General features: G+C 38.3%; 2 protein-coding genes across 3 annotated transcripts; one reads left to right on the top strand and one right to left on the bottom strand.

Annotated features, from left to right (window-relative positions):
- Positions 1 to 240: 240 nt before the first annotated feature.
- uxt (ubiquitously-expressed, prefoldin-like chaperone) lies at positions 241 to 2,322 on the bottom strand. Its single transcript, XM_039010199.1, has 7 exons — positions 2,244 to 2,322; positions 1,955 to 2,109; positions 1,767 to 1,848; positions 1,372 to 1,439; positions 1,174 to 1,281; positions 892 to 955; positions 241 to 718 (listed from the first exon to the last, which is right to left on the bottom strand). The coding sequence occupies exons 2-7, from the start codon at positions 2,038 to 2,040 to the stop codon at positions 656 to 658; spliced, it is 471 nt and encodes a 156-aa protein (XP_038866127.1). The 5' UTR covers positions 2,041 to 2,109; positions 2,244 to 2,322; the 3' UTR covers positions 241 to 655.
- An 8,318-nt stretch (positions 2,323 to 10,640) lies between these two features.
- Positions 10,641 to 14,369, top strand: zgc:86609 (TMCO1/EMC3 family protein). Of its 2 annotated transcripts, none has more exons than XM_039011199.1 (9): positions 10,641 to 10,732; positions 11,088 to 11,272; positions 11,398 to 11,455; positions 11,537 to 11,630; positions 11,809 to 11,913; positions 12,120 to 12,201; positions 12,739 to 12,818; positions 13,080 to 13,162; positions 13,427 to 14,369. In XM_039011199.1, exons 2-9 carry the CDS (start codon positions 11,124 to 11,126, stop codon positions 13,553 to 13,555), a joined length of 780 nt encoding a protein of 259 aa, XP_038867127.1. In that variant the 5' UTR covers positions 10,641 to 10,732; positions 11,088 to 11,123; the 3' UTR covers positions 13,556 to 14,369. The 2 variants fall into 2 exon arrangements, with proteins under 2 accessions (XP_038867127.1, XP_038867128.1); XM_039011200.1 differs by lacking the exon at positions 10,641 to 10,732 and adding an exon at positions 10,767 to 10,972.
- Positions 14,370 to 14,963: the final 594 nt, after the last annotated feature.

The following is a 14,963-nucleotide window of genomic DNA, read 5'->3' as shown; positions in this document are numbered from 1 at the left end:
ATGTCTCTGATACTTGAAGTATTAACATTGAACAGGAAAATCCAGTTTCTCAGCATGAGAAACTAATATAGAGTACTCTGAACGTTCCCTTCACAACAGCACTTCACCATGCTATTTGAAGATGAAAGTGCTGGTGGCTTTGAAGAAGTGACATTTATGCGAGATACCATACTAAGATCAGGCATGTTCATCCGCATTTGCAAGCTTTATTTTCTTCAATATTTAATTGCGTTATTGATGATGACTTCAGGCATTGAAAAGAGAGGTCAGGATACCAAAAATGTGAATTAATTTTTGGATATATTTGAGATATTATTGGAAAGAGTTGTAGGAATATAGTTTGTCAACATAAGGTTTGCTTGATCTAGTAATACAATGCAGAAAAATGCATCAAACATAAGCAAGCCACTGAAACTGGTTAACAGATTTTAAAACTTCTTTCCCACATTTTATTTTAGGCAGAATTACAGTTTTAAAGTAACTTCTAAACAGTACAACCTGTTCAGATGCCAAGTTTGTATCAAAGGTTTGTTTTACACACCATTTATATTACTTCAGATAAACCAAAGAGCAATGGAAATAATACAGCCTTGTCACTATTATGAATGTGATAGAAAACTGATAACGAAAGGTCAGAACAGAAGCACTACTGCAGCTAAAGAGCGTCTCTCGTCCTTTTCTCCGGAACATCCGTAAGATTTTGAAGCTCTCTTAATCCCTGTTAGTTAGAAAAACATTTACATCATTCAAAAAAAAATCTGCCATTACATTTATTTGTGAAATATTTCCCACATTGTGTAATATTGTACCATGCTCATAATACCATCATAATAGTTTGCAAGTAGTAAATACTATTGTGCGAGCAGGAATACCATCTTTTCAATCACTCACCTCCAACACCATGCGAATGTTGGCTTTGATTTTAGCTGAGTCTTTGGTCAACACTTCAGTGTGTCTGGAAAAGGAAATATAATTTCTAAGGATTCACTAATTTCTAAGGTTTATCCAAGATTTGAGAGCTTGAAACATGGGCCTAAATACAATGCTGTATCACAGTAATGTAATAACAAAACACATGTGCCCTCTAGAGGCAATCATTTTGACAGATGTTTACAAAATACTGTACTAATGACCTCTGTGTGTGTTTTAATGGATATTGCTGGTGCTACTCACACTGTAAGCTGATTTGTCTTTTTCTCAATGAACTTCAGAGCTTCTGAGTGCGTTAACTCGACAAAAAAGCCATATCCAACAGCAACAAAGATTTTTGACGAGTCCTCCCTGAAACAAAACAACTCCGTCAAGGCCTCAATCAAATCACAATAAAAAATAAAGTAATATGGACAATTTTCAATAAGCCTAATCACTTACACATGTGCTTGGACATAGAAATTACAGCCAAGATCTATCTCTGTTTTGAGTCCCTTTGTCTCAGATTCCTACGAAGACAATTTGTTAGTACGAACAAATATAAAAATGTATGCACTCACTACTGTAAGTCGCTCTGGATAAGAGTGTCTGCTTAAATGACCAAAATGTAAATGTTCTCAATAACTGAGGAAAAGCACAACAAAACAACACATTTATATTATACAACATTTCTGTTATACAACATGTATATGCCACAACATAGCTACATTAATATACATGTATAGAAAATGTAGAAATGTTGATGGCCCACTGTTTGATGGTCACATCTGTTCATCATGGTGTTTGTTGGCCCATAGATATCCAATGTAAGTGGGTACCATGGTGGTAACTTATACCTTCAGGCTTTCAATGGTATTTTTCAGTTGTAGATATTGTGCAATTTTTTCATACACTCCATCTCTTTGCTCCAATACCCTCCTGTCAGAACATAAATAAATTAAAATTGTGCACATGCGCGAAAATGTTGCGCACATTTGAGTTAGCGAATAAAATGACACTGGTCTAAGGAAAATAGACGACTTACTCCAAATCTCGTTTCAACACATCGCTAATAAACGTTTCATACTGCAAGACCTTTTCGTCAATGCTGGGTTTTCCAGCATGTGCCATTATGAGTCGTGAAATCAATCAGTTGTTGATAGTCATTCGTGTTCGAAAACGAGGCAATGATTCTGAATCCTGAAAACAAAATGTTCCAAAGATATTAACCATATGATGTAGTTAACTCTGCATTCGCCTTATTATTGTTAGCTAGCTGACTATCTATGTTTAATAACAACATAGTCCACAATTTTGTTGTAGCTTTGGCTTACCTATCTCAACAGCACAATAAAACTGCAGCTGTCTTATGTAACCACTGTCTAGCTAGCAGGCATGAATAACTAAGTACTTCCGGGGTTACGGATTTTTGGAATTCTTCAGAATAAGAGTTGTGTCTTGTATGCTTTGTAAATAAAAAATGAGGGTGAACATTTGAACAATTATCGATATATTTTATGCTAGTTATCATACAAATAATCATTTTAAGTTTTTCTATTAGATATTATGTGATTTTTGGAGAAAAAGATTCAAGCCTAAATGGTCAACAATGTTTATTGTGTGTCTACTAATATAATTTATTGCACCGTACACAATTTTCTGTACGTTGTGTCACAGTAACATGGGGTCAATTCTACTAAGGTGCACTTCTAGTTTCCAAATCCATAGAGTTTACATTAAGAAGAGCTTCACTGCTCATTCTGCGGACCTTAAAGAGTCCAATCCAATATGGTTTTCATGTTGGACATACATATTGCACCGTACACAATTCTTTTCAGAATTCTTCAAGCTCTGTCAAATTGGTTGTTGATCATTGCTGGACAACCATTTTCAGGTCTTGTCATAGATTTTCAGGCAGATTTCAGTCAAACTGTAACTCGGCCAATCAGGAACAGATTTGGCCTTGTGTTTTAGGTTATTGTCTTGCTGAAAGGTAAATTAATCTCCCAGTGTCTGGTAGAAAGCAGACTGAACCAGGTTTTCCTCTAGGATTTTGCCTGTGTTTAGCTCCATTATGTTTCTTTTTTATACTGAAAAATTCACCAGTCCTTAATGATTACAAGCATATCTATAATATGATGCAGCCAACACTATAAATGAATATTTGGAGAGTGGTACTCAGTAATGTGTTTTATTGGATTTGCCCCAAACATAACACTTTGTATTCAGGACAAAAAGTTGCAGTCTTTTTTGTTGCAAATAGGATGCATGTGTTGGAATATTTTTTATTCTGCACATGCTCCCTTCTCTGTCAATTAGGTTAGTATTGTGGAGTAACCACTATGTTGTTGATCCATCCTCAGTTTTCTCCTTTCACAGCCATTAAACTCTGTAACTGTTTTAAAGTCCCCATTGGACTCATGGTGAAATCCCTGAGCAGTTTCCTTCCTCTCCGGCAACTGAGTTAGGAAGGACGCCTGTATCTTTGTAGTGACTGGGTGTATTGATACACCATCCAAAGTGTAATTCATAACTTCCCCATGCTCAAGGGGATATTCAATTTCTCCTTTTTGAAAACCTTGTGAAGACTTACAGAAAACGTTTGACCTCTGTCATTGCCAACAAAGGGTATATAACAAAGTATTGATAAACTTTTGTTATTGACCAAATACTTATTTTCCACCATAATTTGCAAATAAATTCATTAAAAATCCTACAATGTGATTTTCTGGATTTTTTTCCCTCATTTTGTCTGTCATAGTTGAAGTGTACCTATGATGAAAATTACAGGCCTCTCTCATCTTTTTAAGTGGGAGAACTTGCACAATTGGTGGCTGACTAAATACTTTTTTGCCCCACTGTAATTGTATGTGTGGGGTACAGAGATGGGGTCGTCATTCAAAAATCATGTTAAACAATATTATTGTACAGATAGTGAGTCCAAGCAATGTATTATATGATTGTATGGCAAGCCTAAATAAGTTCATGAGTAAAAATTTGCTTAACAAGTCATATAATACGTTTTTACTCCTGAACGTATTTAGGCTTGCCATAGCAAAGGGGTCGAATACATATTTACTCAAGACATTTCAGCTTTTCATTTTTTATTAATTTGTATACATTTCGAAAGGCATAATTCCACTTTGACTTTATGCGGTATTGTGTGTAGGTCAGTGACAAAACATCTCAATTGAATCTATTTTAAATTCAGGCTGTAACACACCAAAATGTGGAAAAAGTCAAGGGGTGTGAATACTTTCTGAAGGCACTGTATGCCAGTCAGTTAACACTCCATCTACTGATCACATTATTTCCATTGTTTCTATTAAGCAGTTAGCTTCTCACCCATTCACAAGCTAATAGTCGGAATTTGTCACCTCCATTAAAAGGCAAGCCAATAGTGAAAGTCTGTTATAAAATGGCATTTTATTTTACACTGGAAGCAAACAAGCTAAAATAGTTATTTTATTGTTTTGTAAATAAAATATTGTCCTAAATTAGTCAGTGGGCAGAGAGTTAACGCGACAGTACAAAAGTGCAGACTGGATCCAAAGCTGTGTTCGAATGCCCATACTAACATACTGTAGCATAACATACTGTAGCATAACATAGCATAATGAATGACTAGCTAGACATCTTACGACTTCATTAACAATGTCCATTGAGAACGCACAACGACTATACCACATAGCTAAGCTAAGAATGACGTGAATAATCAAGTCAATAGGTTGCGTTCGTAAATTCACTCTGGCTATCTACTCCGATTTCAGCTTTTGGCATACTAACTATATCGATACAATGACCAATAAGCATACTACATACTCAATTTACGTCGCAAATAGTATGAGTATTCGAACACAGCTCTGGTTTTATGGACAAAAACAATCAATAGTTTTTGTAAAGTGCAATATTTGTACCATATAGTGGCCCCATGCAAACCTATTTCACCACAGTAGAAGTCTAGCAATACTTCCTATGACCTAGCTTTTTGTTCAAACTCATCTATTTTATAATCTACGGACTCTAGTATGTAGACTGGACCCTGGTTTCATGGACACACAATCGATTGTTTTTCCTGTAAAGTGCTATATTTGTGTCCATACACCCCACATTAAGCTGTTTGACTACAGAAAAAGTCCAGCAACACTTCCAATGATCTATATTTTTGTCCAACTCATCTGTTTTGTACAGATAAAAACATACTCCATTTCAGCTGATGAGCAGAGACGCTCCCCTGGGTGTAAACGCTGTGATTTTAGATACTTGAACTGCGTTCTAAACACTTAAAACACACACCCTATCCCCTCAGCCCTCAAAATAAGAGGGCACTTCTAATGACTTATCATGAAATCTAACGATTACACTTGCAGGGTAAGGGGTGAGGGAGGAAGGAATGATTTTTAAATGGACCGTCCTTGCCTGGAAATTCGTCACTCGTTCATCCCTTGATGATTGTGTTTTCAGCCACCGGTAGCTTGGGGGTGCTTTATATGCGCTACAGTCAATTATGATTGCATGTCTACTTATATTAACTATACAATTATTAATATACGCCTACTGTATGATAGCTAGCAAATTAATTAGCTTACTTACGTTAGCCTGACTAGTTGGAACTACCACTTTTGCAGCAATTACAGCTGCAAGACTCTTGAGGTATATCTCTACAAGTTTGGCACATCTAGCCACTGGGATTTTTGCCCATTCTTCAAGGCAAAACTGCTCCAGCTCCTTCAAGTTGGATGGGTTCCGCTGGTGTACAGCAATCTTTAAGTCATACCACAGATTCTCAATTGGATTGAGGTCTGGGCTTTGACTAGGTCATTCCAAGACATTTAAATGTTTCCCCTTAAACCACTTCAAGTGTTGCTTTAGCAGTATGCTTAGAGTCATTGTCCTGCTGGAAGGTGAACCTCCGTCCCAGTCTCAAATTTCTGGAAGATTGAAACAGGTTTCCCTCAAGAATTTCCCTGTATTTAGCGCCATCCATCATTCCGTCAATTCTGACCAGTTTCCCAGTCCGTGCCGATGAAAAACATCCCCACAGCATGATGCTGCCACCACCATACTTCACTGTGGGGATGGTGTTCTCTTGGTGATGAGAGGTGTTGGGTTTGCAACAGACATAGCGTTGTCCTTGATGGCCAAAATGCAACATTTTTGTCTCATCTGACCAGAGTACCTTCTTCCATATGTTTGAAAAGTCTCCCACATGCCTTTTGGCCAACACCAAACGTGTTTGCTCATTTTTTTCTGGCCACTCTTCCGTAAAGCCCAGCTCCGTGGAGTGTACGGCTTAAGGTGGTCCTATGGACAGATACTCCAATCTCTGCTGTGGAGCTTTGCAGCTCCTTCAGGGTTATCTTTGGTCTCTTTGTTGCCTCTCTGATTAATGCCCTCCTTGCCTGATCTGTGAGTTTTGGTGGGCGGCCCTCTCTTGGTGTAACAGTATAACTTTAAACCGCCCCCTCGCCCCGACACGGGCGCGAACCAGGGACTCTCTGCACACATCAACAACGGTCGCCCACGAAGCGTCGTTACCCATCGCTCCACAAAAGCCGCGGCCCTTGCAGAGCAAGGGGCAACACTACATCTAGGTTTCAGAGCAAGTGACGTAACTGATTGAAACGCTACTAGCGCGTACCCGCTAACTAGCTAGCCATTTCACATCCGTTACATTGGCAGCTTTGTTGTGGTGCCATATTCTTTCCATTTTTTAATAATGGATTCAATGGTGCTCCATGGGATGTTCAAAGTATCAGATATTTTTTTATAACCCAACCCTGATTTGTACTTCTCCACAACTTTGTCTCTGACCTGTTTGGAGCGCTCCTTGGTCTTCATGGTGCCGCTTGCTTGGTGGTGTGCCGCTTGCTTGGTGGTGTCCCTTGCTTAGTGGTGTTGCAGACTCTGGGGCCTTTCAGAACAGGTGTATATATACTGAGATCATATGACAGATCATGTGACACTTAGATTGCACACAGGTGGACTTTATTTAACTAATTATTTTTATTTTTTATTTCACCTTTATTTAACCAGGTAGGCTAGTTGAGAACAAGTTCTCATTTACAACTGCGACCTGGCCAAGATAATGCAAAGCAGTTCGACACATACAACAACACAGAGTTACACATGAAATAAACAAACATACAGTCAATAATACAGTATAAAAAGTCTATATACAGTGTGTGCAAATGAGGTAGGATAAGGGAGGTAAGGCAAGAAATAGGCCATGGTGCCGAAGTAATTACAATATAGCAATTAAACACTGGAATGGTAGATGTGCAGAAGATGAATGTGCAAGTAGAGATACTGGGGTGCAAAGGAGCAAGATAAATACATAAATACAGTATGGGGATGAGGTAGTTGGATGGGCTATTTACAGATGGGCTATGTACAGGTGCAGTGATCTGTGAGCTGCTCTGACAGCTGGTGCTTAAAGCTAGTGAGGGAGATATGAGTCTCCAGCTTCAGTGATTTTTGCAGTTCGTTCCAGTCATTGGCAGCAGAGAACTGGAAGGAAAGGCGGCCAAAGGAAGAAATGGCTTTGGGGGTGACCAGTGAGATATACCTGCTGGAGCGGGTGCTACGGGTGGGTGCTGCTATGGTGACCAGTGAGCTGAAATAAGGCGGGGCTTTACCTAGCAGAGATTTGTAGATGACCTGGAGCCAGTGGGTTTGGCGACGAGTATGAAGCGAGGGCCAACCAACGAGAGCGTACAGGTCGCAATGGTGGGTAGTGTATGGGGCTTTGGTGACAAAACGGATGGCACTGTGATAGACTGCATCCAATTTGTTGAGAAGAGTGTTGGAGGCTATTTTGTAAATGACATCGCCGAAGTCGAGGATCGGTTTTATGGTCAGTTTTACGAGGGTATGTTTGGCAGCATGAGTGAGGGATGTTTTGTTGCGAAATAGGGAGCCGATTCTAGATTTAATTTTGGATTGGAGATGCTTAATGTGAGTCTGGAAGGAGAGTTTACAGTCTAACCAGACACCTAGGTATTTGTAGTTGTCCACATATTCTAAGTTAGAACCGTCCAGAGTAGTGATGCTGGACGGGCGGGCAGGTGCAGGCAGCGATCGGTTGAAGAGCATGCATTTAGTTTTACTTGCATTTAAGAGCAGTTGGAGGCCACGGAAGGAGAGTTGTATGGCATTGAAGCTCGTTTGGAGGTTAGTTACCAGTGTCCAAAGAAGGGCCAGAAGTATACAGAATGGTGTCGTCTGCGTAGAGGTGGATCAGAGAATCACCAGAAGCGAGAGCAAGAGCAAGTATGTGACTTCTGAAAGTAATTGGTTGCACCAGATCTTATTTTGGGGCTTCATAGCAAAGGGGGTGAATACATATGCACGCACCACTTTTCCGTTTACATTTCACTTCACCAATTTGGACTATTTTGTGTATGTCCATTACATGAAATAAAAATCCATTTAAATTACAGGTTGTAATGCAACAAAATAGGAGAAACGCCAAGGGGGTGAATACTTTTGCAAGGCACTGTCTGTCCAATATGAAAAAGCTATTACATTTAAGGTGATTGGCCACTCTTTAAGGAAAGTAAAATGTGCAGTGACACTTTTCTAGGTGTAAACTCTGTGGATTTGGAAACTAAAAGTGCTCTTGAGTAGAATGGACCCCCTTTTACTTCAACACTACTGTACATTCAGGGAATTATGTACGGTGCAATATGTATGTCCAATATGAAAAACGTAACAAACATTGTGCAGTACGATGGGATAATTAGCAATGTTATTAATATTGTTACTATAATTTATAATTAATAGTAGCATTATAAATAATGTGTTGTTATTTGTATTATCGTTGTTACTCTGATAACTATCATTACGTGTATTGCTGTTAACAATAATGTTAACGCTATAATATTATTTGTGTTATAAAGGTGATTCACTTTTTTTCATGTTTCATTAGGGAAAAACAATCTAAGTCTGCTAAGATTTCCTCATAAAATGTTACGAATTTCGACCATTTTATTTTTTACAATCTTCATTGTGGGACTTTTATCGCCGAGGTCACGTCCATATTCTTGCTAGGTCTTGCTGGCGGAACGGATTTTCACATGCCCATGCATGTACCGGAAACGGAAGTAGCTAGCTCTTCTGAACTTTTCAGTTTTTCGATGGTTAGTGCTATCCGACTTCCTTGGGACGTACCTACCCTAAACCCTAACCCTTACCATTTAAAATGTCAACTTCGAGAGAGAGAACAAATCCAATTTTGATAAACTCCCATTGGGTGAAATACCCATTGGGTGAAATACCTCAGTGTGCAATCACAGCAGCAAGATTTGTGACCTGTTGCCACAAGAAAAGGGCAAACGGTGAAGAACAAACACCATTGTAAATAGAACCCATATTTATGTTGATTTATTTTCAATTTTTTATTCAACTGTTTGCACATCGTTACAAAACTGTATATAGACATATGACATTTGACATGTCTCTATTATTTTGGAACTTGTGAGTGTAATATTTACTGTTAACTTTGTTGTTTATTTCACTTTTGTTTATCCATTTCACTTGCTTTGGCAATGTAAACACATGTTTCCCATGTCAATAAAGCCCTTTGAATTTAATTGAATTGAGAGCGAGAGGCCCAACTCAGCGGAAAACCTGTCTCCCTCCAGCAGGTGGAGTTTTTACGCACACAAAGCAGGGAGTTCAATGAGAGAGTGTTGAATTTGGTGAACAAAAACATTTATGGCTTATTTGCTATATGAGGTTTATTTAATCGAATAGACGTTTCGTAATGCTTAAGTTGTTACGAGTGTACTGATATAAGTAGGACACGTGACATCCCGGCATCTTTGAGAAAAAACACTTTTTATCGGAGTGGTCTGGAGATGGATATGCATATTCATGGCATGAGGCTAGTAGCATAGCATCTCTCTCAATTTAATACACAAGGGATAATGAAAGTGGTGGAACTAACCTTCCACGGAGTTGTATTATTTTCCTGAGTATGCATAACACCGATTTGATTATCCATTTTATACCATGGCTATAATTTAGCCACATTTGCTGAAAGAAATGTGTTCAACATCCACTGAAGTAGCTAGCATGTTTACTAGATAGCTACAGTTGTTGTCTTGGTAACGAAACAAATTTGCTAGTTTAGCTAACCAAAACATCACTCCTAGTTTGCTTTTATGAAAATCGAATTCAACAGTGCCAATAAGGTTTTCAATTTTACTTTTGCTTTCAAATGCAGTTCAAACAACATGTGGGAATGAACGATAGCCATTGAATTCTACTGTGCTGATATACTATACGGAAATAATGCACGTTCTAGAATTCCCTTAAAGCCAATCAGAAACAAGTATTCAACAATGCCATGGTATAAAGGAAGTTGAGGTCAACAACCCTCATCATATATTTCAAAAAGGATTACAGTAATGAGATGTATCCACAAATCCAAAGAAAGCATAAACGGGAGCTAAAAAGCCCAACATACCGCTATGTGGACATCGACTCTCCCATTGCTAGGTCGGAGAGACATGTAATCTTGTCAGTATATCCATAATCTTTTAATACAATGGGGGATAGGGACGTTCCAAGGATCCATAATAGCACGCACCGTTTTTCGACAGCTGAAACTACATTAATTAGATCATTAATTGGTTGAACTAAAATTAATTATTGATGATTTAAATGTGGATGTTTTCTATTTTCAGAAAATACATCATATCATTCCGTATAATGACCGTATTTGATCATACGTCAGGGGTCAAAGCGTTATGGAGTTCAAAGGTCAGAAGAAAGAGCGCTCGGTTCTCTGATGGTCGGAGAATTGTACTTAAAAAAGGTATAAACGCGTTATTTGAGCTTATCATTCAATTAATATATTAACGTATGTGAAAAATACGGTTGTTGTTTGGATGGCTACACTCACTCCTTTCAATAATCTGTGGTTGGAGACGGTCTTGTCTTATTCAATTATTTAAGGAAACCTATTTGGGTAGCATGCTACATGCGAGCTAGCTAAATTAAGTTACAGGAAGCCCCCTAGGGCCGTCGTGTCAACTAAAGATCCGAGCCAAAGATAGTAAGCAACGCTTTCATGACAGCCTAGAACGAGGAAGTTATTTGTCTACTGACTTGAGCAGCTCACAATCTATTAGGATAACGTTATTTGTTCAACTGTCTTTTTTCCTTCGCAGAATAGTCCTGTAGGTAAACTAACCAGTTAAAAAAACATGGCTGAGTTGCTTCTGGATTCAAGTATCCGAATATGGGTGGTTTTACCAATTGTATTGATTACATTTTGCGTTGGAATTATCCGTCACTATGTCACCCAACTCCTGCAAAGTGACAAAAAAGTTGATCTGGAACAGGTGTCAGACAGGTGAGTTAACTGACTGAAATACTGTTATCCCATGGTTTGAGAAACTTTAGGCAAACTGTTGTAATTATGATTACTAAATATGTCAGCTTATTGCTTACTATAACCTTAAATTGACTTTTTTGCAGCCAAGTCCTTCTGCGTAGCCGCATATTAAGAGAAAATGGAAAATATATCCCTAAACAAGTAAGAGTTACATAATATTTTTTATATTCTGAAATGTTCTATTCCTAGTGTGTGTTAGAGATTTTTTTTATTTTTTTGTAGTCATTTAACATGCGAAAGCAATATTTCAATGATTCGGAAACTGGGTTCTTCAAGAAGGTCAAGCGAAAGGTGACTCCCAAAAACCCAATGACTGGTGAGTCAATCTATTTGTGTTCTTCCCACTTTGACAGTTGTTGCCTCTATTTTAGTTCCATTCTTATAAATGAGATTAGCAGTACATTTTCTCACTCTCAGAGATGCATTAAAATGTGGTAACAATTTTCTTTACTGCTGTGCTAGACACAATTATTCAACAACTCTTCCTTTTTCAGATACCAGCATGCTGACTGACATGATGAAGGGAAATCTGACCAATGTGCTTCCCATGATTGTGATTGGAGGATGGATCAACTGGGCATTCTCTGGCTTTGTCATCAGTAAGTTCAGTTTGTTAGGGACATTGACTGCCCTGCATAACCTCATGTTAGATGTTGAACTTGCAAAATTGGTCCAATAATTAGATAGGAAATAATGCCTACATAATATACAGTATCCTGAATTGTTTGCAATATAATTACACCACAGCCACTTACTATTGTATTGAAGTGGTATTGAACACTGTTAATAGTTTCCCCCCCCACAGCTAAGGTTCCCTTTCCTCTGACATTGAGATTCAAACCAATGCTACAGCGTGGAATTGAACTACTGTCTCTTGATGCATCCTGGTACAGTATTCCATTCATTCAGTTGTCTGTTTTCAACCAGCCTTTTAATTACACCAGCAAAGCAAAAATAGAAACATACTTGGGTAATTCAAGGGTAATGGAATTACGCAGAAAATGTATACCTAACAAAAACCTTTGAAGTTTAACAAACCATAGAACGGAACTCTATGCACAACTTCTAACAATTTCCACTGAACATTTTACGAAAACACATTTACAGGAAGAATTGTGCAGATACAAAGTTTGGCAACAGAATACAACTGAGGGAGATTTTACTGTAATTCTGGTACCAAACTTAGCATCAGCACAGGTAATTATTTTTACTGTGTAAATTGTTAAAATTAGTAATTTTACATAGAGTTGTATGGTAGGAATTATCCAATTGCATTCTTGTCAGGACAATCTTTAGGATGTGATTCAGTATATTCTTATGTTGAGGATGTGATTCAGTATATTATCTTGTTGAGGATGTGATTCAGTATATTATCTTGTTGAGGATGTGATTCAGTAGATTATTTTATTTGTAATTGTTTCTAGGGTGAGCTCAGCCTCTTGGTATTTCCTTAATGTTTTTGGACTGAGGAGCATGTACAGCCTCATTCTTGGACAGGACAATGGTAAGCTGATAATGCCAAGTCTTTGCCATTTTCATAGTGTATATGTTTAACAAGAATGCAGAAAGACTTGGTACCTTGGTGTTAATGTAGAAAACATGTTGGAACAACTCGTTTTAGAACTCTGTTAACAGAATACTGTATCTACCTCGTGAATGCATTTCAGAGTTGTTTACTGTACTTGTCCCAGTTGCAACCCAACTGAGGTACGATGTGGCGGGCACATTTTCGTATTACATGATGACTGTTGGTCTTCTGTTCCAGCTGCTGATCAGTCGAGGATCATGCAGGATCAGATGACTGGCGCTGCCATGGCCATGCCGCCTGATCCTAACAAGGCCTTCAAGGTGAGAAACAAGCAGCCTTGATGTCGGTCTCTCAGCATTAGCTAGCTGTACTTGGACGATCACCGTCAATCATTAAGCTTTAATGTCTAATCTCGCTAATATACTTTCATCTAAAGTAATGAGGATATGGTTTTGTTCTATCCTGGGGCAATTAGTTATTGTGTAATGATGTTGGACATAAATCAAAGACATGGGGGTTGTTGGAGCCAGTTTTCGTACTAGTAGGGGTTTTCTTTTTTACGCCTGTCTCCCGTGTTCTTTCAGAGTGAATGGGAGGCGTTGGAGATTGTGGAGCACAAATGGGCCCTGGAGAACGTTGAGGAGGAGCTGATGTCTCGAGACCTGAACTTTTGTGGAATCTTCAGTCAAGAGATAAAAGCCACAATGTTCTAATGAGGTTATTGACTTAGCTGCTGCTGTAGAGCCAGCCAGTTTCTGTGATACAGTGTATCATCATGGTTCTGAGGCAGTTGTTTAAAAAAAAAAATGTCTTAAATATGATTGTGATACCTAAACAGTATATTTTTGGCTCAAGGCAATAAAAAAACAATAGAAAGGCAAACATATATTTAACCTCTGACATTAACTTAATGACAACTAATGCCTATTTGTTTCGTTGTGTAAAAATACTGTAAGTTGAATGTAAATTATGCATGTTCTCAGCTTAGTTTTATTGTTGCCTTGCAATTTTTCACTATTACGCCTTACTGTTAACTGATTTCATTCTCCATTCATATATCAGCGCATCACACAGATGTATTATTTGTAGAAAATAGTTTGGTTGTGTTGATTAATTTCAGACATGCTTCTCCTCTGCACATTTCTGAATCGGCTTGTTCTCTTCATGTGTGTGTGTGAACCAAGGCCTCATCTCTGATATTGTCTGCATTGCTTGTTTGTTTTTAAGTTCTTAGTAGTAGTAAAAAAAAAATGTATTTTTCTTCAGCTGTTCTGTGCCCTCGGAGTCTCTTTCAGGTGTTACCTGATTAACTCCCAATACCATAAGCATTTTTAAACATACAAAATCTTGCCTAAACATCCACTTTGGCTGTACTGTATAATTTAATGAGATGTAGCCTGTCCATTGGAGCTGATGTTTTTGTATCTGTGCCAGAAGAGGTGGTGATATGGGGAGACGAGGATGTATTGGATCTATACCATCTGCTTGGCTTTGGAGATTTAGAAATAAATTATCTGCAGATCTGAAGGCTTTTGTAAAAGTGTATGTTTCATCAATCACGTGGAATGCCTGATCTCCGTGTAGAAAAAGCAATGCGTCGCATGTACGGTACATCTGACTGCATAATTAAATGTTTAGCCATGTCATCCTGAGGCAGAAGTATTATACACATACAATGTATAAGAATGAATCAGACATTTTATTTTACATACTCATCGCAAAGTAGCAACTTCACTGCATTGTGTCAAAGCAACGTTGGAACAGAAGGGAAGATGATGCAGGTGTGAAATGCCCATTTTCATTAATGTATGAATATGAAAACTTCACCTATAAGAAAAGGGGTACAGTATTCAGTGCACTGCAACATCCTAAATGTGGACATTCATGTATCGTACTGGACGTTAAGTAGTTCTGGAGGACCAAGGAATATGTTTGGGATGGCAGCTTGGCCTCTTCCAGATTGCTCAGAAAACACTAAACTACCTTGGAGAGTGCCTCTGTTCCCACTAAAAGCCCAGACATTTACTGCAGCATCACCAATCGTGTGTTGATACAAGAATATAATCATTGCGGTCACTCCATTGTACAAAATGGCTTCTATGTTTTGAACAGCAATTTCAG

Source organism: Salvelinus namaycush, chromosome 16 (assembly GCF_016432855.1).
Source record: "Salvelinus namaycush isolate Seneca chromosome 16, SaNama_1.0, whole genome shotgun sequence".
Taxonomy (NCBI): domain Eukaryota; kingdom Metazoa; phylum Chordata; class Actinopteri; order Salmoniformes; family Salmonidae; genus Salvelinus; species Salvelinus namaycush.
This window is presented reverse-complemented; position numbering and strand designations above follow the sequence as displayed.